At 41.8% G+C, this 25617-nt stretch overlaps 1 protein-coding gene and 1 long non-coding RNA gene across 5 annotated transcripts in view; one reads left to right on the top strand and one right to left on the bottom strand.

Annotated features, from left to right (window-relative positions):
* LOC138735800 (glutathione hydrolase 7) overlaps nucleotides 1-25617 on the bottom strand; it is a 43966-nt gene that overhangs the window by 7879 nt on the left and 10470 nt on the right. For all 3 annotated transcript variants that reach the window (XM_069884235.1, XM_069884233.1, XM_069884234.1), the window contains exons 4-14: nucleotides 23682-23833; nucleotides 23451-23568; nucleotides 22333-22400; nucleotides 16754-16827; nucleotides 14459-14652; nucleotides 13613-13700; nucleotides 10525-10652; nucleotides 5278-5366; nucleotides 4754-4906; nucleotides 1992-2109; nucleotides 960-1097 (exon numbers count right to left, since the gene is read on the bottom strand). In XM_069884235.1, coding sequence (XP_069740336.1) covers nucleotides 960-1097; nucleotides 1992-2109; nucleotides 4754-4906; nucleotides 5278-5366; nucleotides 10525-10652; nucleotides 13613-13700; nucleotides 14459-14652; nucleotides 16754-16827; nucleotides 22333-22400; nucleotides 23451-23568; nucleotides 23682-23833 — 1320 coding nt within the window. The remainder of the gene's footprint in view (nucleotides 1-959; nucleotides 1098-1991; nucleotides 2110-4753; nucleotides 4907-5277; nucleotides 5367-10524; nucleotides 10653-13612; nucleotides 13701-14458; nucleotides 14653-16753; nucleotides 16828-22332; nucleotides 22401-23450; nucleotides 23569-23681; nucleotides 23834-25617) is intronic.
* LOC138735804 (uncharacterized) lies at nucleotides 4786-23960 on the top strand. 2 transcript variants are annotated; one of them, XR_011339950.1, is made up of 4 exons: nucleotides 4786-5154; nucleotides 6141-6320; nucleotides 16805-16930; nucleotides 23419-23960. It is a non-coding gene; the product is annotated as an uncharacterized lncRNA (long non-coding RNA). The 2 variants fall into 2 exon arrangements; XR_011339949.1 differs by lacking the exon at nucleotides 16805-16930.

Raw genomic sequence — 25617 nt, 5'->3', positions numbered from 1 at the left:
GCACTGTGATTAGTAAGGGATTGCTTAAGCTGGTACAGTAGTGGGAAGGGAAGGTTGAGAACCACAGCTCTAGACCCAATAGTTATTGAAACATTTTGCTTGAAAAAAATTGTCATTGGCCCATTTCCTTTGGAGTTGTGAAACCGTGCATATAACGAGTCAATTAGGTACGATTAAAACAGTGATTTTCAAACTTTTTCCTTCCACTCACATATCACCTTAAGCAATCCCTTACTAATCACAGAGCATCCATGGCATAGGGAATACTTAAAGTGGTATGTTCTTTGGCTTGGCTTCGCGGACGAAGATTTATGGAGGGGGTATGTGAGCAGTAAGAAAAAGGTTGAGAACCGTTATCTAACCCTAACTGCACACCCCCCACCCACATACTCTTCTCCCTCCTCCCATCGAATGTGAAATGCTGCACCAACAGGCTTCTTCCCCACAGCCATCAATCTCCTGAATGAACCCCACAGCAGTGATCTCATGCTGCCCTTGCTATGCACTATAATTGACCTTCTCACCGTAAAACTATACTCTGTAACACATGTTAGAGTTGACTTGCCAGATTGCTCACAGAAGAACCCTTCTCACTGTGGCAGGTAATATTGTTACAATGTTCTTGAACTGTAATATTATGCAGTATTGCTCTTGGTTCTTTGTTATAGGAATTAAACAGGCAAGTTTGCAGATGCTGGGGTCAAATGCAAAACAGAAATGTGCTGGAGAAGCTCAGCAGGACACATAGTATTCGTCAGAAGCTAAGGGGTGATCAACATTTCAGGCCTGGCCCCACCAGCCCCAAAACATTTGTTATCCTGTACTTCTAATGGATGCTGCATGACCTGCTGAGTTTCTCCAGCACATTCACAGGATTTACTTAAAAGAAATCCTTCGAAATTATTCACCTCTCAATACACTAGTGTCAAAGGAGATAATAAATATTAATCCTTGCGGACCTCGGTAATGCTGCTCAGAGCTTTGGTTCCACTGGATGCTCCCAGGGCGAGGTACGTTCCACACACACCTCGCAACGGTCGGACAATGGTTGGCAACAAGAAGGACAATGGCCTTTTGCCAGCTTGAACAACATTTCTCTGAAAAAAAGAAAAGAGGAGTCAAGGCCACTTTCTTCCAGGAGTCATATTCTGTCCTGTCACAGAGTTTTTTAAAAAAACCCATGAAAAATAGAGGCAGGGACAGGATATTTGGACCCTGAAGCCCACAACACCATTTAGTAATATCATAGCTGGTCTTTTATCACATCACTATTCTCAGGCACTCATCCCATTTTTAAATTTTTTTTAAAAATTACCAAAACTGTAGATGCTGGAATCTTTGGTGGACAAAGAGCAGCTGGAGGGACTGAGTGGAGCATGCGTGGAGAGAATTGAATAGTCATTTTGGGTCAGGACTGGGGATTCTATCAAGACTCTTGACAAGCCTTTGAATGCAGATGCCAGTCACTGTTTGTTTACACATAACATGAGTAAGGGCTTCGGCTCAAAATGTCAGTAGTACATCTTTACTTCCCGTGGACGTTGTGAGACGTGCCGAGCTCCTCCAGCATCTCTGTTTTTAATACAATCACAGCCTCTGCAGACTTTCATGTTTCACTCCAAAATGTTGACTGACCAGTTTTCTCCATCAGTGCTGCCTGACCCGCCGAGTCCTACGGTTCTTCTTTGTTTACTAACCCATATTCCTGGATTTCCTTGCTATTTAAAAACTATCAGGATATAGTTGGCAGTCCTCTTAGGTAGCGAATTCCAAGCATACTTACACTCTGGATAAAGAAATTTCTTCTTGTTTCAATCCTGATTGGTTGACTCTTTATTTCAGGATTGTGCCTCCCCCTCCCATTTCCAAACACACCAACCCCCGAAACACCCTGAAGAGCCTGTTACTGTGAAACAAAGATATCATAAAAAAATTAAATACATTTCAGCTGTGCTTCAAAGAGTAATTTTAATGTAAAAATCTTTGCTCGCCATGTTCAGTGTTGAATTGTCCTGTGTTGGGTCCGACCAGGAGAAGTCCAACATCTGGCTGTTCAGAAGCACCCCGGAGGTGGTGATGATCCCACTGCCAAATGGCCGGTTCAAGGAGCTGCAGAGCATGTAAACAGAGATCTACTTCAAGGTCAACACTCCTGCAGGTGACACACTTAATTCCTGGATGCCCCAGAAACTTCCTGCACCAACCTTCCCTTTGCTCAATGATCAGATTTATTTTTAGCTCAATGGTGCAAAATACCTTGAATGGAATACACTGGAGCGGCACAGTTGGCGTAGCAATGTCGCGCAATGCTGTTACAGTGCCAGCGATTGGGATTGGGGTTTGAATCCCCCTCTATCTGTAAGGAGTTGGTTTGTTCTCCTGTGTCTATGTGAGTCTTTCCTGGGGGCTCTGGTTTCCTTCCACCATTTGAAACTTGCAAGGGGTGGGTGTATGTTAATTGGGCAGCACAGACATGTGGGCCAAAATAGCTTGTTACCATGCTTTATTTAATTGTGGGCAATTAATTCCTTTGAAAAGCAGTAACTATTGTCATGCAAGCAAAAATTGTCGGCAATATACATCATCAGTCCTGTGCTGAGGCGATGTCTTAAGGAAGCAGCCTCTCTCATCAAGGACCCCCCACTCCCACCCTGGCCATATCCTCTTCACTCTGCTACTATCAGGAAAAAGGTAAAGGAGCCTGAAAATGCCAAGGACAAAGACAGCTTCTCCCCACTGCCATCAGATTCCTGAATGAACAATGAACCACAGACACTGCCTTACTTTACTTTTGTGCACGATTTTTATTGATTTTGTAAGGTGGTTCATATAAATGTTTGCACCGTGATGCTGCCACAAAACAATGAATTTCATGACATGTTCATGACTTTAAATTCTGATTCTGTATCCAGCTAAACAGTGGTTCTTAGCTTTTTGGAATGAAAACCCTGCTTGATCACATTCAGAACAGAAGCCCAGCCCAAAGTTTGTAGCTGCAGCATTTATACCATCAGTGTTATTAGCCACTGCTTATATGGTGTTAGTACGGTCAGATCTCTGTAATCATTACCACAATTATCTCCCTCTGAGGAGGAGAGGGAGGGAGGAGCCATGACTCCACTCTGGGAGCCACAAGTGCTGAACATACTGCAGCAAAGTACCTAGGCTGAACTCAACAAATTCCAGAAGTGAACTTCATCGCATATTAATTACAAAATAGGACATTTACCACTTAAAGCTGAGGATGGAGTCTTATCCCAAGTTTTTGTAACAATAGTAAAAAAATTGAAAGTACTGTTAATGTTAAATAAAATTATCCAAGTCTTGAACTTCTTCCAACAAATGAATGTCGCCTTCATGAAATTAGAATCAGTTCCACGGTTCTCAAAAGGTGAATGATGCTTCAAAATACTTTGTGTTCAAAAGATGTTATACAAATACAGGCATCATTATGCAGTAAAGTCCTTGGAATCTGGAAATCAAACAACTGGCAAAAGTTTAAAAAAAATTAAGAAAAATAAATAAAAATGAAATTGAATAAGAATAAAATAAAAGGTAAAAAATAGACAAGTTTTAAATTGGTGTGCCTCTTTGTTAATTCCCACCTTGTGACTGAGCAAAAATCATGAGGCAGCTGAGAAGTTTTAGTTAGACACCATAGGAAGTAGGAACAGGAGTAGGCCAAAAATGGCCCATCGAGCCTGCTCCACCATTCAATAAGATCATGGCTGATCTAATTTATGACCTAACTCCACCTACCTGCCTTCTCCCCATATCCCCTAATTCCTCTATCATGTAAAAATTTATCTAACCGAATTTTAAATATATTTAATGAGGCAGCCTCAACCACTTCCCTGGTTAGAGAATTCCAAACATTCACTACTCTCTGGGAAAAACTATTTTTCCTCATCTCTGTCCTAAATCTACTCCCCCGAATCTTGAGTCTGTGTCCTCTCGTTTTAGTTTCCCCGGCCAGCTCAAAAAACCTTCCTACATCTATCCTATCCATACCCTTCATAATTCTATATGTTTCTATAAGATCTCCTCTCATCGTAAGAGTAAGTCTCAAGTAACCAAAAAAACTACACTTATCTGGCATCTACCAATCCCTATAGGTGCTGGATACCAGGGTTTTTTTTTACTGTACTGTGATCAAAGGCATCTAAAGGAATTATGAGTCTTGTAGCCTGATAATAAAGAAGAACTTGTACTGCTACGGTGCCCTCCATGAACATTTGAGACAAAGAAACATTTTTCCATCATTTGCCCCCATGCTCCACTATCTCAGAATGGCTTCTTTGACTTTCATTGCAAAACTCTGGTCTTCATGTTGAAAATTAGCAACTACAGACTCCAAAGGTGATCAAAAGCTTAGAAGCAAGCCCAGTTCTCTTCTATCTGCACCAATGAAGCAAATAAACATTCCTGAGTGATCACAAACACCTGTGAAGCCAAATGACCCAAACATTATAGTGCATTGAAATGAGGGGACTATGTGTAAAAAGTGCTGTAATTTCTACATGGCCAAACCAAAATGTATAAAAATAAGCTTGAATAAAATCTGGAATGTGTACTTTAATCACATAGATTGCTTGATTACAAATTTAAAACTGTGGAGCGCAGGATCAAATAAAGGAAAATGTGTCTTTGTCCCAAACATTTATGGAGGGCAACTTGGTCAGAAAGATCAGCTCCATCTCAATCTGACTCCGACAAGGACAAAGGTCTACCTTAAAATTACTATATTGCTTACCTCACAACGGAGACGATGAAGTCATCGGGACCAATGACATGGACTTGGTCTGCAGAAGGTCCTGTCTCCAGTGAATTGAGGGGCAGGTAGTGGCTTGGGGGAAATGCCACACTTTCATTGATCAGCTGACGCAGAGAATTGGCTTCAGACTTGCTGAATGGAGAAAGCAAAATAAATTTGAGTCAGAATACCCATCCTACCCATTGTCCGCCCTCAGCTTCTCTGCTAGATGGACCAACTTGTTTCTCTTTTCCTCAATTCTGAAGAAGGGCATCGATCTGCAATACTAGCTGTTTCTCTTTCCACAGATGCTGCCTCACCTGATGAATTTGTTCCAGCATTTTCTGTCATTATTTCAGATTTCCAGTGCATGTGGGGGGTTTTTTGTGTGTCTCAACCAGGTTAGTATGATTGATGTTCTATCACTAATAGAAGTGATTAAAGATTTCAGTCTTAAAATGTTTGATTTTAAAGTATAAATTTTAAAGTATAAATAACCAATAAATTGAAATGTGATGACGAACCTGATCATCTTCTCTGTCATCTTGGTTGCCGTGGAATCAAACAATGGGTCTCCAAGGCTGCTTGCAAGAGCTAAAGCAATTTTCAATGTCTAGAGAAAAGGAATTGAAGAAGTATTGATGTCCACAGGCAATAAATACAAAGTACATCTTTGAGACCATGAGTTTGAAACACAAACCTCCAGATACAAGGACAGTTTTTTTTCCCTGCTGTAATCAGACTCTTAAATTGATCTCACAGTGGCAAAATCTGATTGCCTTTGCACTTTTATTTTTAAAAACAGAACTTTTCTCTATACCCCACACTATGGGTATGTTTTGGTACTCTTTTTCCCCCACACCGTGTACTACTTGATTTATTGTAACACAGTACTCTTATTTATTTCTTTTGTTAGTTAGTATTGTGCTAGCTGCTGTATCAAGTCATCACCTTCATTTATCGTTCATCCCATGCTCGCATGGCAAAGACAAGATAGCGCTTTTCCAGGACCACAAAATATATTGACATAAATACAAGTTAAAATAGAAATTTAAAACATTGAAGTATCAAAATGTTAAGACACAAACAGTAACAGTCCACTGTACCCTATCCACAAATATTCTGGGAATTCAGGAGTCTGATGGCTTGGGGGGAAAAAAAAATCTGTTGCCCAATCTGGACGTGAGGGCCCGAGTGCTTCAGTACCTCCTACGAGATGGCAGAAGGGAGAACAGTTTACGTGAAGGGTGTGTGGAGTCCTTCTCAACGTTTTAATGTCTTTCACCTCATCAGGTGTTGTAGAAGTCTTTCATGGTAGGAAGAGACCCCCCCCCTCCCCCTCTCCCCTCCCCATGATCTTTTCTGTTGACTTCACTATCCTCTGCAGGGTCTTACGGTCCGAGGAGGTACAGCTTCCAAACCAGGCGGTGATGCAGTTGCACAGAATGCTCTCATTATTCCTCTTTAGAATGTAGCAAGGGTGGGAGATGAACTTTCCTCAGCCTTCGCAGGAAGTAGAGGATTGATGTTCCTGGGTAGCACGCAAATAGAAGATTAAGGTGACCAGGTGAGTCGACTTTCCTGGATAGCACTCAAATAAAAGATTGTTTTATTGTATCTCAGCATACATGACAGAAAAGAGTTCGATTCAATTAATTGGACATCTTGAAACAGAATGATAAAGGTCCAGTGCAGCTTTCGCCCTCAAGTTACCGATACCTCAGACATAGACACCTTCTGAAACACCCTTCCTGCATCCTAAACTGCTTTCCCTGCTGCACAGCTTTTGATCTCTCTTCCCAGATTTGTCCATTTGTCCTCCACATGATGGAGGCACTGAGCAAGATCTAACTGCATTGCATCCCCACTCCAAAGAGGGACCCAGGTCACAAAAGACAACACAAGCAGTGACACAGGGCACCAAATAGCACTGCATCTTTTGAAGGATAGGAAACCAAATCTACCAAGCAAAGATCAAAGTTCAAAATTCAAAGTTCAGATTTATTGTCAGAGTACATACTCGACTCCAATGTACCACACCACCCTTTAATGGGTACAGGGATGAATCTCCTTTGAGCCTTGGTCTCTGGTGAGCTCTTAAAAGGTCTGAGGGGAGGAAGTGGCCTTACATACATCCTCCTCCTCCTCCACAATGGCCCCCACCTTCACTCCCACAAACATTGCAACAAATTAATGGTGAAAGTCGTCTGCCAGTATAAGAGGAGAACTGATGAGACACTGATTAGTGCACGTGTGCTGAACTTGGAGCAATGTGAAGGTTGCCACATTGAGTGGAAACACCAGGCCAGCATAGATAGTGTAGCAGTTAATGCAATGTTATTACAGCACCAGCGACTCGTTTTGAATCTGGCACTATCTGTAAGGACTTTGTATATTCTCCCTGTGTCCACGTGGGTTTTTCCCAGGTGCTCTGGTTTCCTACCACCCTCCAAAACATATGGGGTTATAGGTTAATTGGGTTTCAATGGCCATATTCGGTTTCTACCATGTTGTCAATTTTAAAAAAAAATTCTGTTCTGTCCCTATAGTTGCTCCCTGACCTTCTGAGTCTCTCCAGCATTTGTGGTTTGATTTTTGAAGATTTGCTTTATTTTGTTTGCTAGAATGAAACAATCTAGGGCAAGGTTAGCAGAGAATTGCACACCTGTGGCTGAATGATGGCCAATATTTTTTTTAAAAAAAGCTTAGACATACAGCACTGGTACAGGCCAATTCAGCCCTGAGTCCATGCCATCCAATTTACAGCCCACTAACCTCCACCACCAGTACGTTTTGAAGGGTGGGAGGAAACCAGAGCCCCCAGAGAAATTCCATACAGACATGGGGACAACATACAAACTCCTTACAGACAGCGTGAGATTCAAACCCTGGTCCCGTCCTGATCACTGGCACTGTAAAGTCATTGCACTAACCACTTCACCATCCATGCCGTCCTAGGATCCTAACTGATTATTTTTCATACAGAGAGCATTTGATATCTGAAACATGCTGTCAGAGGAGCCAGAATCAGATTTTATCGTCATGAACAAGTCACGAAATTTATTGTTTTGTGGCAGCGTCACAGTGCAAACATTGTGATTAAAAATTACACTTAAAACTAAATAAATTAGAGCAAAAATAAGAGAAAGCGAGGCTTTTGTAGTTCATTGTCCATACAGCATTACTCACTGGTAAGTTTGTTTCTGTAGCTGTGGGTTTGAATTGTAATAGTTCTGAATGGGAAAATGTGATGATCCCTGTCGGTGCCACATGCAAAGAGTTGCAGCTGTAAGCTGCCATCTATTTTTTTTGATTGAATCAGATCTAATGACGATACTGAAGAGACATTTAGCCACAAAGACCAATGGGCAAGGCAAAGGTACAGAAGTAATGCAGGCTAATGGGATCAGTAGAGATGGGCACCTACCTGGTAGGCCTAAAGACCCAATTCTGCACTGGATAACTCTATGGGAGTCTCTGGCCCATGACTGCTCAAAGTGGAGGAACACAAGAACACACGAAATAGGAGCAGGAGTAGGCCAATGGTCTTGTTAACCCTTTTCCGCCTTTCAATGAGATCATGGCTGATCTGATGATAGACTGATCCTCACATACTTGCCTTTTCCCTAGATCCCTTAATCCCTTTACTATGTAAAAATTTATATCCAACCTTGTCTTACTCCACTGCTTCAATGAGCAGTGAATTTCACAGATTCACCACTCTCTGGGAAAGCAATTCTTCCTCATCTCCATCCTAAATTATCTACTCTGAATCTTGAGGCTATGTCCCCTTGTTCTAGTCTCCCCCATCAACGGAAACATCTGACTGACCTCCATCTTAGCTATGCCTTTCATAATTTTAAACGTCTATACAAAATTCCTTCCCATTCTTCTAAATTCCAACAAGTGCAGTCCCAGACAACTCAATCTCTCCTCATAGGCTAACCTCCTCATCTCTAGAATCAACCTGGTGAGCCTCCACTGCACCACCTCCAAAACCAGTACATTCTTCCCCAAGGAAGGAGATCAGAACTACATGCAGTTTTCCAGATGTGGCCTCACTAGTATAGTTGCAACGTAACTTCCCTGCTCTTAAATTCAATCCCTCCAGCAATGAAAGCCAATGTTCCATTTGCCTTCTTGATAATTTTATGCTCCTGCAAAGCAACCTTTTGCGAGCACTCAAGATGGGATTGAGAACACGGAGGCTAAACGTCAGGAGCATGCAACATCCTATGGTAAATGAGTGCACCATCTATCAAGCTACCCACTCATCCAAAATTAATTCTCACCATTTCTCTTATCAGATCCAATTAACACCTTGTGGCTGTTGGTCTGGACTCCTCCTATTCTTTGAGCTCTCTTTCCCCAGCCCTTCATTCAGGTGCCTGTGTTTTTACACACATGCCTTTGAGAATGAGAGTCTTAAACTAGAAAAAAAACCATAGAAAAAGAGAGAACATTCCATTCCATGCACTGATGATTCAACAAGATTAAAGCTGATTGTGAAGAACAACAACTCCATATTTGGCAAAGACAGTGAAATACTATTAATCATTGGGTAAGGGACTTGACTCAGCATAATGAATCTGAAACAACATCTTGGAAAACATGCTTATGTGAAAAAGTCTGTTCAAATGATTTTGAAAACTGGAAATTTGTCTGTAAAAATATTCAAATTGTGAGCCATGAGGCAGACTCCCTTGAAACTAGCTGCAGGTGGCAGTGACTCCTACTGTAACAGAGTTCACATGCCTTGCAAAGCAACAATAAAGTATTTGACAGATGTATTTGAGGAAGGATATACTGGCTTTGGAGACGGTCCAGAGGAGGTTTACTAGGTTGATCCCTGGGATGAAGGGGTTGACTTATGATGAAAGATTAAATCATCTAGGATTGTATTCGCTTGAGTTCAGAAGAATGAGAGGAGATCTTATAGAAACATATAGGATTATGAAGGGTATGGATAGGATAGATGTAGGAAGGTTTTTCGAGCTGGCCGGGGAAACTAAAACGAGAGGACACAGTCTCAAGATTCGGGGGAGTAGATTTAGGACAGAGATGAGGAAAAATAGTTTTTCCCAGAGAGTAGTGAATGTTTGGAATTCTGACCAGGGAAGTGGTTGAGGCTGCCTCATATTTAAAATTCGGTTAGATACATTTTTACATGATTGAGGAATTAGGGGATATGGGGAGAAGGCAGGTAGGTGGAGTTAGGTCATAAATTAGATCAGCCATGATCGTATTGAATGGCGGAGCAGGCTCGATGGGCCATTTTTGGCCTACTCCTGTTCCTACTTCCTATGTTCCTATTTGTGTTTATTTTTCAAGTATTTGCAGGTCCACTGAAGGGCTTAGGGCTGAAACATCGGTCATACGTCTTTACCTTTGATGGACACTGCCAGACCTGCTGAGTAGCTCCAGCATTGCTGTGTTTTGACAACAACCACAGCGCTTGCAGACTTTCATGTATCACTCTACCCACTCACCCATCCCACTGGGCATCTCCTGCCCTCTCTATGGTGGAATCAGCAGCTTATGCACTGGGTTCATCAGTTATCACAGAACCTGCACAACTGGCAGAGGGGAAAGTCACTCTGGATGATTAGGCAATAAGTCTATAGATGCTGTAGAAATGGAACAATGCACAGAAGGAGCTCAGCAGGCCACACAGCATACATGGAAAGCAAAAAGTAGTCAACACTGGCAGCCTGATCCCAAGGGACTGCCAAAAGAGAAGGTAATCTTACACCGGGGTCCATAAGTCTTACCTCTGTGAGCAAGTGATATGTCAGATTTCTAGTTGCATGAGTTGTTATGTTAAATCCTTCCAAAATGTTGAGGGCAGCAATAAGTGCTGGTCCCGTGTGTGGGGGTGGAGCAGCGAGCACAAATCGTCCTGCAAAACACCACAAAATGGTGGTTACGTCAGACCCCTCTCATTCCAAACATATATTTCACTCTGATTAGTGTGCCAGCTGTTTCATTTTACTGATGATTGGGAGGAGAGCAATTGGCTAGTGATCAACCAGAGTGAATCTGTCCTCCTTATTGTGATCAGGCCGCACTTGGGGAACCTCCCACATTGTCAGGCAGATACCACTACTGGGAGCTTGGCTGGAGGTGCAGTTAGTTCTGGAGCTCTGGCCTTCAGTTTCACAGATGGTTCCGAGGACTTGGCTGCAACTAATGTCCTCAGCCGTCTCCTGGTATCATGTGGCTTCTGCGATGGTGGTGATCTCAAGAGGAGAGTGAGACAGACCATCTACAAAGTTAAGGGAGGGAAGTTTAGGGGTAAGCTTTATCTATTTATTTATTTATTTATTTTGGTGGGTCCCTGGAATGCCTTGCCAGGGATGGTAATGGAAGCTGAAACATTGGGGGCATTTAAAAGACTCAGACACATGGATGAAAGAAAAATAAGAGAGTTATGGGATAGGGAGGGTTTTTAAAGAAAGGAATATATGGGTTGTCATCACATCAAGGGTCGAAGGGCCCAAACTGTGCTGCATTGTTCTATCTACCTGCAATTTCTGAATATGGTTGTGAGAGTTTCAGCCTTATTTCTGAAACCTCAGATCATTGAGGAAAAGTACTTCCTTGATGTCACCTCCTCCCAATTAGCTGTGTTATTGGCTGCAATTATTCACAATGAGCTGTGAGATGATTAGTTCAATTTTATCTGCTGCCTTCGCGAACACTTCACTCTGTCTATTGTGTGTCCTTTTTCCTGTTTAGCATGCATTTATTTCTGAGCTAAAGAATCATACAACACAAAATAGACCCTTTACCCCAGCTCACCTATGCTGACCAGGTTGGTAGATAGCCTGTAGTCAGAACTTAGCCAGCTCGTTAACTGCTGATACAGGTACTCCCCGACTTGTGACCAATGAGACGTGTCCATCCGCACATACGACTGAAAATTCATTAAAAAATAGAGAATTTATGCAGTTTATGTTGTATTTGAAAAACTATAAGAGATACAGGGCATGTAAGAGCCAAAATATGAGTACTTACCTTGTTAGTTGGCGTGCTGGGGTCCGTAGGCTGGGCATGGCATCTTGATTCCTGTGCACATGCGCGAGCCTTCAGTTGGAGCATGCAGGGTTTGCATATTGGAGTTCGGTTGGCACATAGGTGAGAGTTAAAGGTGCAAATTCAATATCGTTAGGGCACTTAACACTCGCCCGTGTGCCAACCGAACTATAATATGTGAACCACCATGCATTGGCCAACTGAAGACTCGTGCATGCGCATAGGAATCAAGATGGCTACTATGGACCCCAGGATGCCAACTAACAAGGTAAGTATGCACATTTTGGCTCTTACATGCCCTGTATCCCTGTTATAGTTTGTCAAATACAACATAAGCCGTGTAAATTTTAGAATTTTTCTTTATATCTTTTCAAACAAATATATGCAGCTCCAACATGCATCCATTCCAAGGTACGATCGATCCTTTGGTCTGAATTATGGTCACAAGTCAGGGAGTACCTGTACTATCAGGCATCTGTAGGCACACTCTCAAACAACACAAAATATTTGGACATTTAATTTGAAGTGCAGTTTTACTCCTATAAATGCTTCTGGAAAGGAAGTTTGGATCTAGAGACAATGAAAGACTGGCAAAATATTTCCAAGAGGCAGCACATTTAGTGTAACACTTACTGATCGGGATTGGGGTTCAAATCTTGCTCTATTTGTAAGGAATTTGTAAGTTCTCTCAGCGTCTTTGTGGGTTTCCTCCGGGTGCTCAGATTTCCTCCCATCATTAAAAATGAACAGGGGTGTAATTGAGCGGCACAGGCACGTGGGCGAAAAGGGCCTGTTACTGTGCTGTATGTCTAATTTAAAAATGTAACACTTAAAATTCAAAGGTAGGATGGAGTGCAACTTGGGGGAGACCTGCAGGAGCCATTGCTCCTATGTGTCTACTTGATGGGGACATTTGGGAAAGAAATTATTCCTTTCTGCCTGTTAAACATAGAAAACCCAGAGTTGAGGAGCTGTGACAAAGAGCACATGGGAACAGTGTTAGAGAATCAGGGTCAGGGACCAAGGAGGAGCGAAAGGGAGCAGGGGCCAACGGTTTCATGGAACAGGAATCAGGGACCAAGGAGGAGAATCAGGATCAGCAACTGTAATATGGAGGGTCATGTGACCCCTCCCACAGGAACCTGGTCAGAAGCCACTCCATCTGTCAATCAATGTCAAACCCACCCACAGGTGAGCACACATTTTGCCAGTAGGCCCTTTGAAAGAATACACACCTCGTCACTGGTTACCTTAATCACCTGCCCTAGTTTGAATGTACCCGAGCCCCCCCCCCCACCCCCAACTGGCCACCTGGTGGTATAAAGCCTGACACGTGGAGCAGATGAATCTTTTTTGCCCTGAGAATGAACCAAAGCTCCCCTCCAGGTCATGAGCCTCAGATGATGCTGGAGATTCATTTACAAGATGTGTGCCAGGAATGGGTTGGGGGGGTTTATCGTGGTGCATTCATACAAATCAATCACGGCCAATGCGAGGAGAGGGAGGAGAATATAGATCAGGGACTGAGAAGGAATGACAGGAAGCAGGCAGATGGATCCAAAGGATCCATTTTGATGGCCGCAGCACCCCTTTCCACACCCCCCCAGCCCCCGCTGTTAGACAATAGGTGGGAACAACAGGAACATGCAGTGGATGCTATACAACTTCACAGGTTACAGGAGTGGTGGAGACAGCAACATCGCAGGACAGGGTGCAATCCCCAACCACTCGCCATCTCAGATGGGAAAAAAAAAGCTTTTCACAGTATCTCTGTACTCATGCCAATAATAAATTAATCCAAATCTATATGAATCAGCTGTCGACCTTGGTACGATCCTTCGACGGGCTTCTCAACAATCACACTGTAATTAGCAAAATCCTCCACAGAGAGCACTCCACCTTTACTGCGGACCTACAAAGAAAAAGAATCAGTGTTGAGCTCTTCAGAAATTATAAATAAATTATTATAAATACATTGTAGTGTAATGCTGAAGCCACCAGGTGTTTAGTTACACTGTTTATGTAATGAAATATCTGTGTTGAAGCAGCAAGTAGTTTATTGCCTTGGCTTCCACCTAGTGCTTGAATCTAGGAGGATCTGTTCCACGGCTGCTGCAGAGAAATGGATCAGAGGTCAATCCATAGGACCATGAGTGGCAGAGAGGATCCTTCCCCTATCGACCTGATTCTGAAGAGGACACTCAAAATCAAAGATCCCTTCCACCCTGCAAACAGCTTCTTTCAGCTGCTCCTGTCAGGAAAGAGATACAGGAGTATCAGATCCAGAACCATCAGGCTGAGGAATCACTTCCTTCCACGGGCAGTGACACTGCTGAATGAACAAAGGAACTTCTCACATTTGCGAAACAATATTTATTTATTTGCATAAATATCTAGCATATGTATTTTTGTCTGTATGCATGTGTGTATGTCTGGTTGTGTGTCTGCATGTTTTGTATTGAGGATCTGAGAATACGGTTTCGTTGGGTTTTACTTGTGCAATCAGATGACAATAGACTTGACTACATAATCCCTGTATCAGCAATATCCTCAAAATAGCCATGTGCTCCAATAGCCAGCTGCTTCATGAAGATTAGACAGCTTCAAATTTTAATTGCCACCACAAAAAATAGAAGCTCACATGGTAAAATGATTGACTTCACTCTTTACCTCAGCAGCCATTTCTTCTGTAATATTTCCATTATAAAAAGCTGAAACGCCCTCCAGGCCAACTGCGTTCAAAATGGCTGCCAGATCCAAACGTTTCATGAAAGCCCCTGGCTGCAATGGTTGTCCGTGTGGTAGAAAGATATCACGGAAAATCACCGACATATTTTTGTCCTTTACTTGATCAATTGCTTTAGCTGGAATTATGGAAGCCAAAACAACATTAATCTTAAAACATGTCATCAACTTCAATGTACAGTAAAACCCCTGGTATCCAGCACCTATGAGGATTGGTATATGCCGGATAAGTGCATCTTCCGGTTGCTTGAGACTTATTCTACAATACCTATCTAATACACATGCAATAAGAATAAAGAGTTTAAAAGACAAAAATAATATACTGTATTTGCACTGAACAAACTTCACTTGCATGAATACATTTTATTTTATTTTATTATTTTTAATTCAGTCACATTCTTAGAAAACATTTAACTGTCGCTGCATCTGCAGGTTCCTCCCCCTCCACGGAACTGCCCAAAAGACAAACAATAACATTATTCTGACCAGCCTCCGACCAGGGCAATTCTTATTAAGCAGGGATAAGGAGGCTCTTTAAGAGAGTCACACCAATAGCAAGCGTCATCAACCAGCTCTTCATCCTGGGCGACGCCATTGCTGTTTCACACAACTTTATTCAAATAGCTGCTACGAGCAAAGCACAACCAAGGCCCTCCGCTGGCGGAATATTTGCTCCCATCGACACCAAAGGTTTATGTGTTATTTCAGAGAACATTTACAATTTTACACATATTTTACCTATGATTTTATTATTTATTATTATTTTTTAAAGTTTATTTTCTTCAATATTTTTTGGCAGTTGCTTGAATTCTGGATGCAAGCTAGGGGTTTTACTGTAGTTCAATTGAAAATGCATGCTTTATTTTCATACTCAGAGAGAGAGAGAGAGAGAGAGAGAGAGAGAGATGTACTGAAATTTTAAACCTTCTTAAAACATATCTTCATATATACTAGCAGGGAATCTAGATACAAGGCACTTCAGTGACGTGTTAAACTAGAGAAGAATATTTGACATTGAACAGCTTAAACTATGGCTTCATTAGTTCCCTTTTAGTTGTATTCCCTCTACTTTCATTCACTTTGTCTGTTTCTCAGGAGCAGAGCTAGGAGTCTATAAATGCAATGTGACATTTTCTAGATCTATTTCTGTAGAAACATCAAACTCCCAAATCCAGCCCACAGATCCACAGTGCAACAACAACTCTGCTCTGAGCTTTTTATTTCTTCCCTGGTTATCTTCTTCGGGCATTCTGGCCTCTATAATCAGCACCTTGCTTCACGTCTTCAAGTCCATGGTACCCTCCTGCCCTAACCATGTACCCCTTGAAAAATCTAATGTCCAGATACCCTTTGATTTCAGTTTTTGAAGCAATCAACAATGAGTCCTCAAAATCTGTCTGGGGTAGAGGATTCCAAAAATTCCCTGTGCTTTGAGTGAAGAAATTCCTCCTCCTCAGGTGATTCCTATAATACCTCACTGAATCTTCCTGAAGATGCTTGTTTAAACTCTCTGTACAATTGCCGCAATAGCATGAATCTCCCAGTGGCTACCCATTTCCATTCCCCGTCCCATTCCCTTGCTGCTGTGTCTGCCTGTAGTCTCATGCACTGCCAGATGGCGGTCACCCACAAAATGGAAGAACCACACCTCATCTTCCATCTGGCCACCCTCTAACCAGATGGCATTAACATCGACTTCTCCGGTTTCCGTTAAACAACATCCCCATCTTTGTCCCCGTCTCCTTTCCTCTAAATTTGTCTTTCTATTCTCCCTCTGTCTCCTTTCACAGAGGGAAAATCAATTCTCACCTTTCCTCTTATCACATCCAATCAACATTTTGTTTGTTGGTCTGGACTCCTTCCCCTCCCATTCTTCCACCTTTGTCTCTCAGTCTTTAGTGAGATGCCTGTCTGCATTTTACTCACGTCTGGAAGATGGGCTCAGGCATGAAATATCGGTAATATATCTTATATCTTTTCCTCCCAAGGTCACTGTGAGACCTGCTCCAATATTTACTGTGGGTATTTACTACAATCACAGCATCTGCAAACTTCTATGCTTTACTCCTACAACATTGTTATTGTCCAAGCTTCTTTGTTCAATGCCTTTTTATCTGTCAGATTCTTCATTCATTCTGTGTCTATGAGGGGAAGATTTCTAACCCTCTGTAATAGCATCCTGTTGAATTTCACACTGGAAGAACAAAAAAATCCACTTACCAAGTTCTTGAGTGACATTAAAACCTTCCTGTGCCACTTTTGATGCTGCAGACATCAACTCAGACCAAGACATTCTGAAGAAATGAGAAAGTAACAGTAAAGTTAATGGAAGTAAAACACACAAGTCAGCAGACACCGTGGTTGAAGTAAAAACACAATGCTGGAGAAACTCAGCGGGTCAGTGTTCCATTATTGTCACATAATACTACATTTAGAATGTATCATGCATTAAATTCTTTAACTTTGTCTACTGTAAGGAAGAAAGAGAGTCGCCACTTTGTCAAGCACCACCGACAGAAATGAAGCCCCTGCAAAGGACAGATTCACAACCCTGGTTTACAAGGCCAGTGCTCTAACTGCAGAGCTATCAGAGCCTTTATGTGGCAAAGATTAAGATACATAACCAATGTTTCGTGCTTTGAGAGTCTTTCATGTGACATATATTTTCCATACTTGTTGGCCAATATTTCCCATTGTAAATCGCGATGTCAATATTCCCATTCAAAATTATTTTAATGACTGTCAAAATAGAATCGAAGGCTCTGTGAAACAAGTTCATTCTTCCATGGGACTTAGGCAAGGACGGCATGTATTGCCCATCCCTAAATATCCTTGAGAAGATAGTGATGAGCCATCTACTTGAACTGCTGCAATCTTTCTGGTGAAGGAGGTCTTTTGCTTTAATGATAGTGAAGGAATTGTTTTCCAAAACTGGATCGTTCATCACTTGGAGGGGGTCTTTCAAGTTGTGATGTCTCCACAGGCCTGCTGTCCTCATCTTCCAGAGGTTATGGGAGCACCTTGATGAGTTTTTGCATTGCATCTTATAGACAGTAAGCAATAGCAGTGATGGGGGCAGTGAATGTTTAAGGTATTGTTTAGGGTCCTGATCCCAAATGAAAACTATGAATTAATTCCATCACTATCTAGAGTTTTGGAACTTAGAGTAAGAGAACCATAGAGAAATCCAGCACAGATATAGGCACATTGACCCATTGAATCCACACCAACTATAAACATCTGGTTCATCCCTCCCTATCCATTTTATTATTCCCACTTTCCATCTTTCCTCTCCCTCCCATTCTATTACTCATCACACAAAATTTACAGCAGCCAATTACCTACTAACTCGTACATTTTTGGGTTGCGGGAGAAAACCAGAGCACCCAGAGGAAGCCCACACGGTTTCATGCAATCTCCATAGACAGCGCCAGAAGTCAGGAACCCGATTCACTGGAATGGGGGGGAGGGGGGGGGTGGGTCACCCGCTCTACCAACCACGATTCCATTGACTGGTATAACAGGCTAGAAGGGTTGGATGGCCCCACGTGTCTTTACATCCCTACAATTGTGGGCAAACCCACCACACAAAGCAAACATTCCTACAAGAACTGTTGAAATGGCAGCACTGTTGCTGGTGTAGACCCAGGGACAGTGGAGAGCAGAGATACAGTCCTACTGCCGACAGCTCCATAGAGGCTTCAAACATCCTATTAAAGGAGCCAACGGTAGTTTCTTTTAAAATCTTTTGACCACAAGGCCCAAGATGGCAACACCTATGTTCAGCAATGTCCTCAAGGGGTTTCAGACTCTGGGGAAGCAGAGAACTGGTGCAGGGAACCTGAAAGCAGGGAGAACACCACCCACACCCTCCTCCCCGCCACCATTTGAGAAGGAAGAGCAGAAGAAATCACCCTATGGGAAAGTGACCACGGTGACGCACCAGCGAGGGGATCTGCGTGTGAAGAAGATGCTGGCTGTGGTCAGCTGGAGACTAGCAAAATGTCTGAAGGGTATCAGAACTGGGATATTAGAGGTTGCAGAGGGTGAGAGGGGCTCCCAAGGGGCCACACGTGATAAAGTCTTTTTGTTCGTGTCTGAGATTTGGATCTGGAGTTTGGTTCGGCGATGGTTTGGACTGAAGTCTTGCAGCAGATGAAATGCTGCATTCCACTTAACTTTAGCTGAAGTTATTTAATTCTTTGCTGGTTTTTGATCTTCTAACACCCAAAGGATTATTTCATTTTTAAATGCTTAAAACCTGCTGGAAAATCGGCTCTAGCTTAAAGGGATTTTTTTTTTCTCTCTCTGCTGTAATTATTTTAGAAATGTAGAAATATAGAAGAACCTACTGCACAAAACAGATCCCTCGGCCCACAAAGTTGTTCCGGACATGTCCTACCATATAAATTACTAGGCTTATCCATTGCCCTCAATTTTTCTAAGCTCCATGTACCTATCAAAATAGCTCTTAATAGACCTTGTTTGCATTGGGTGGCCTATAAAAAACACCAAGTTATTGATCACTTCCTATTCCTAACCTCCACCCCCAGAGACTCCGTAGACCATCCCTCCATGACACTATCTCTGATTGACAGTGCCACACCCCCACAACTTGACTCCCTTCCTGAAACATCTAAAACCTGGTACTTGCAATAACCATTCCTGTCCCTGAATGGCTACTCTAAAGTTCCTGGGGTGAGTACAAAGTCTTTATTGTCATAAACATAACTGCAGTACAACATGCAGTTGCACTGAAATTTTTACTTGCTGCAGGCAAACAGATACACAATGTGTACCAACTGCAGTAGTATACATCACAATATGCCCTGACAGAAAAAAAAGTAATAATTTTTTAAAAATTGACAAATATTAACAGTGTGGTAGTGCAAGAAAAAAAAATGTGAAGGTTCATTGAAGCAAACAGATCCCAGACTGGTTTATGGTTAGGCTTTTTTAAAAAAAATTTTTATTTTTCACACCATAAACCAAATTGACCAAGATACATACATTTTCCTTTTCAAATATATAGTGTCATTTTCTCCCTACCTCCCTCCTCCCATCCCACCCACCCACCCTCCCTACCTCCCCCCCCCCATTCATTTAAAGTACAAAATCTAAGATATATTAAACCATTCAAACAATGTTGTCACTCAATAAAAATAAACAAGAAATTCCACTGAGTCAATTCTTTTCATTTCCTTCTCCTTTCGTTATTTTAGGTGGTAGATGTCCCCGGTAGGTTTTCTCTATTGTGTTTCATGTATGGCTCCCATATTTGTTCAAATATTTCAATATTATTTCTTAAATTATATGTTATTTTTTCTAATGGAATACATTTATTCATTTCTATATACCATTGTTGTATTCTCAAATTATCTTCTAATTTCCAGGTTGACATAATACATTTTTTTGCTACGGCTAGAGCTATCTAAACAAACCTTTTTTGTGCACCATCCAAATCAAGTCCAAATTCTTTGTTTTTTATGTAACTTAGGAGGAAGATCTCTGAGTTTTTTGGTATATTGTTTTCTGTAATTTTATTTAATATCTGGTTTAGATCTTCCCAAAATTTTTCTACTTTCTCACATGTCCAGATTGCATGAATTGTTGTTCCCATTTCTTTTTTACAACGAAAACATCTGTCAGATACTGTTGGGTCCCATTTATTTAACTTTTGAGGTGTAATGTATAGCCTGTGTATCCAGTTATATTGTATCATATGTAACCTCGTGTTTATTGTATTTCTCATCGTTCCAGAGCATAACTTCTCCCATGTTTCCTTCTTTATCTTTATATTTAAATCTTGTTCCCATTGGTTAGGCTTAAGGCACTCTGAGGAGGTTCACAAACCTGATAGTTGTTAGACAGGTTAAATGGTAATCTTGATTCAAAAAGATCACTGCTTTCTGAAACAGTTTGGTTAGAAATCATGCATTTGATTGCATCCTTCTTAGCATGGCATCTGTGCAATTGTTGGAATAAAGCAGCAATGGTTTGGACCTTGAAGCATCATTCTATTCCCCACTTTACCCTGGTCTTATCTCAATTGAATGTGGGAGCCATCATCATTAAAACATTACAAACCAAAATGTATTTCTCCAAATTGAATGCAAACTTTCACTAATGTACCACAGAAATAATTTCAGTGAACCAGCAATCTATATTGATGAATCAACTCTTTCAAACAATGAGAAAGATCCTGTCTGTGCTAGTTAAGATCAGAATTTATTAGGACCTCCCTTGTAAATAACTGCTCTACCAATTCAATCACATCAGGAAATTATGCATCTATCCATCGAACATGTTCTCCTGATCTTTTGACTTGACATCAAATGAAATTATTTCCCTGAAGCTTCAGTGAATCTACCACCAAAAATATCAGTCATAAAACACAAAAGGTGGCTGACACTGTGGTTGAAGTAAAAGCACAAGGCTGGAGAAACTCAGAAGGTCAAACAGTGTCTCTTATGTAGCAAAGATGCCTAATCAACATTTCAGGCTTGAGCCCTTCATCAAATTATGAGCAAAACGCAGGCAGTTTGGATGCTACGCAAAATACACTGCTTGATCACCTGAGATTCTCCAGTATTGTATTGTTACCAAAATATCAGTGCAGTCTCAGGAAAATTTCAGGGGAAATTTTATTTCATTGTGTCAGAGCTTTGGCAACTGGAGTTTGCTTAAAATATTTTTACTTGCTATCCATCTCAGCGGTTTTATGCTGGCTTAAGATGGAGGATGATTTGCTTCCATTCCCATTTTATTGAGTCAGAGTTTTACACCTCAGAAACAGGCCCTTCAAATCTACTTGTCCATGTCTAGCCTAGCTAAGCCCATTGCCTGTATTCCACTCATCTCTCTCGACCAGTGGTTCTCAATCTTTCTTTCTCTCCCCCCCCACCCCCCTCACTCACATACCACTTTAAGTATTCCCTATGCCATAGGTGCTCTATGATTAGTAAGGCATGTGGGTGGAAAGAAAACATTTGAAAACTACCGTTTTAATCGTACCTAATTGACTCGTTATGTGCACTGTTTCATAACTCCAAAAGGGAATGGGCCAATGACAATTTTTCTCAAGCAAAATATTTCAGTAACAATTTGGTCTACAGCTGGGGAAAAAGGCTATTATTACTTACCTTATCTATGCCCCTCGTTTATTTTCTAAACCTCGATAAGGTTTCCCCATTCCCCCACTCAGCATCTTTTGTTCCAGGGAGAAAAGTCCAAGCTTCTCTCTATAATTCAAGCCCACTAATCCTACTAACATCTTTGTTAAAAACAATTCTACTAAGGTGACTTATGAGGCTATTTGGGTGAGACAGATTCTCCTGTGGAAGGAGCAGAAATTGCTTGATTTAGGTGGATGGCTGTGAAGTAGTGCTCTTCTTTCATAGTTCATAGGCAACATAGTTGGTGAGGCAGTTAGCGCCAGTGATCCGGTCCAGGGTTTGAAGCCTGCGCTGTCTGTAAGGAGTTTGAATGTTTGCCTCATGTCTGCATGGGTTTTCCCAGGGACTCCGGTTTCCTCCCACCCTTCAAAACGTACCGTGGTCTAGGTTAATTGGATCCAAATTGGGCAGCATGGACTTTTAGGCCAAAATGGCTTGCTACCATGCTACCTGCCTAAATTTAAATTTAAAATTCATTGTGGACTTGAACTCAAGGTTTGCAAATGCCCCATCTTCAATTTGCATGGTTATGCTCCAAAATTTCCCTGGTATCAGTAAAGACAAGGCAGAAAAAAAGGAATCAACAATGAGAATATTCTCAGTAACGTTTGGAGTGTAATTTACCTGCCATAGAGCTGGTGGGCTTGGTGAAATCCTCGTATCATACCTGGAACAGCTACCAATAGACCAGGCTGTAAAAACAAGGAAGCAAAATATTACAATGTGGCTCTGTCAGTACCAATCCTCTATTTAGTGCCTCTCTGCAAGACAGTTTTTTTTCCCCTCTTTCAAGTTGAGGACAGCACACTATTACCCTCAGACATCTCTTTGGGACTAACCAAATCACATGGTTAGTGCAATGCAATTACAGTGGCAGTGACTGGAGTTTTGTTTATAAGGAGTTTGCACGTTCTCCCCATGACCCCACGAGTTTCCTCCAGGCACGCTGGTTTCCTCTCAAATTCCAAAGACGTACAGGGGGTTATGGGGGAGTAGGTCATTTCCTCCCATGGGTCAGAAGGTCCTCTGACCATGCTGTATCTATAAAGTTAATTTTAAAGGCCAAACTTTCAATGGCAGCTAAAGAAAATCATGTTACCATGAAGGAAAAAGAGACTGGAAATTTTGCCCAGGTTAGGAAAGAAACTACGAAAGGGAACAGCAACAGGATTGAAATTCAATCTCAGGGCTCCAGATTCAAAGCCAATATTAAACATGAATCATCATCCAATATATTTCACCAAATGTTCAAAGTTCAGATTTATTGTCAGAGTACAAACATGACATCACATACAACCCTGAGATTCTTTTTCCTGCAGGCCAGGCAGAATTAGCACTAAATGGTAATGTAAAAAAAATGTACTCAAGAAGATATGTACACATAAGCAAATGAAAAACTGTAAGCAAACTGTGCAATAAAGAAACAAAAAAATCAAAAGTGCCTCAATAAAAGACCTTAAATGAGACCCTGATTGAGTTTGTTGTCCGATGGTGGAGGGGGAGCAGCTGTTCCTGAGCCTGATGGTGCGAGTCTTGTGTGTCTTCTTTCCCATCTGACAAACAGTAAAAACTTTACAAAGTTTTCATGAAATTTAATTAATCTAAAATGCTAACTTTGATCTTCTCTCTAAATGTCCACCTGCTATGTTTTTTCCAGGAGTTTCTTTGTTATTTCTGATCTTCCACTCACTTGTATTTTTTTGCCCTTAGAATGCATGCAAGATGCAGAGAGAACGACTAACCTTGTCCTCCCAAGCATCTGTAAACACCTGTTCCTCAACCTCTGCTGGCGCTGTCTCCCTGAAGTCAATCACCAAACTTTCATTCTTCCTGATATCGTGAACCAACATGACTCCACCCCTGGAAAAAGATCAACAATCAGATTTGCACATTTGTTATAGGTCAAAAGATTTTAATTACTTGACTTTAATTAATTGACTCAGTTAATGATTTTTAATACATTAAGCACCTACCCTCCAATTCCAGAGCTGTGGGGATGGATTATTCCTAAGCACAGAGCAGAGACAATAGCTGCATCCACTGAAGAGCCGGCATGATTCAATATTTCGGAACCAAGTGTGGAGCAGAGGGCCACATCTGTAACCACAGCTCCTTGGTGAAAGATCTACACAGAACAAGAGGGGAATGCAGAGTCACAGATGCAAACCTTCCTTTGTTTATGATTGTTTCTTGGGATTTCTGAAATGGTGTAATCTGTGTAAAATTCCCAATAAAGATTATGCTGCAAAATATCCTCACTCCACCCTATTATCCTGCAACAATGCCAAAACCTGTTTCCAGGATGATCAACTCTTATCCAGATTTTATCAGGCTTTCCTCTTATCATTGCAATTTCACAGAACATTAAAGATTTTTTTTAGCACAGAACAGGCCATTTAGCCCATCATATGTTTAGCCTTCAAAACGTACTGGGGGTTGTAGATCTTCTTTGGCTTGGCTTCGCGGACGAAGATTTATGGAGGGGGTAAATGTCCACGTCAGCTGCAGGCTCGATTGTGGCTGACAAGTCCGATGCAGGACAGGCAGACATGGTTGCAGGGGAAAATTGGTTGGTTGGGGTTGGGTGTTTGGTTTTTCCTCCTTTGTCTTTTGTCAGTGAGGTGGGCTCTGCGGTCTTCTTCAAAGGAGGTTGCTGCCCGCCGAACTGTGAGGCGCCAAGATGCACGGTTTGAGGTGATATCAGCCCACTGGCGGTGGTCAATGTGGCAGGCACCAAGAGATTTCTTTAAGCAGTCCTTGTACCTCTTCTTTGGTGCACCTCTGTCACGGTGGCTAGTGGAGAGCTCGCCATATAACACGATCTTGGGAAGGCGATGGTCCTCCATTCTGGAGACGTGACCCACCCAGCGCAGCTGGATCTTCAGCAGCGTGGACTCGATGCTGATATGGTGTAAAAGGCCACTACCATGCTGTATGCTTACATACGTTAAAAAATATATATATCAGCATGGTTGAAAGACTGCCTTTGGACTTTCACTACACTTTGCATGAAAATATTTTTCTTCCAACTTTTCTTAAATCTATTCACACCCTCCCCCCCCCAAAAAAAAAGCATGACTGCCTTTTTAAGGGAACTAAGACCCTCCTGTGAAACTCAATACTATTCCCTCATGCTATTGTTCCTTCATTCACTGTAGACAAACTAAGAGGACGTGGCCACATTGTGGTTAGGAGACGAGACTGGTATTCAGAGACCCAGACCATCTGGAGACATACCAAGTCCCACCATAGAATCTGGCAAAATTAAAATCAAGGAGTTCAATTCTGTGGTACTGCGAGACAGTGGCAGAATCCTGACCTTGGACCCTCACTAAATGGAGTTTGTATGCTCTCTCAGTGACTGTGTGGGTTTCCTCCTAATAACTCTGGATTCTTCCAAAAGATACATAGGCTGATTAGCCACTGATAATTACTTCTGGTATCTAGGTGAATGGTAGAATGTGGAGGGAGCTGACAGAATGTATTCGTACAGGATTAATATAAATGGGTGCTAGACATTCAGCACAGGCTCACAGGGCTGTGACTATGTGTTAAATCCATTTGGGATAATACAGCAGTATCAGTACAGGTGACCCTAAAATTACTAGGGTATTACAGGAAAACTCAACAGGTTCCTAAGATTCTTTGCTGATGAAACCTTACCATTGTCACCCAGTTCAGGGGACAAGAATTAAAACAAACATCCTATTGGAATCTGGATAAAACCCAAATGATACAGCATTTAATATAGCTGAGAAATAACCTGTGAGCAAACCAGACAATTATAAGAGATCGCATCAAAAAGAAAGGTAGAGTTCAGGACAATTTAGATTGCAGGGAAGGTGGCCACCTCAGAGTCAGTGGTGACTCAGGCCAACATGGACTCTTGGTTTGGACTCAGAAGTTATG

This window comes from Narcine bancroftii, chromosome 6 (genome assembly GCF_036971445.1).
Source record: "Narcine bancroftii isolate sNarBan1 chromosome 6, sNarBan1.hap1, whole genome shotgun sequence".
NCBI lineage: Eukaryota > Metazoa > Chordata > Chondrichthyes > Torpediniformes > Narcinidae > Narcine > Narcine bancroftii.
The sequence above is the reverse complement of the archived record's forward strand: the minus strand, read 5'-3'. Positions and strand labels throughout refer to the sequence as shown.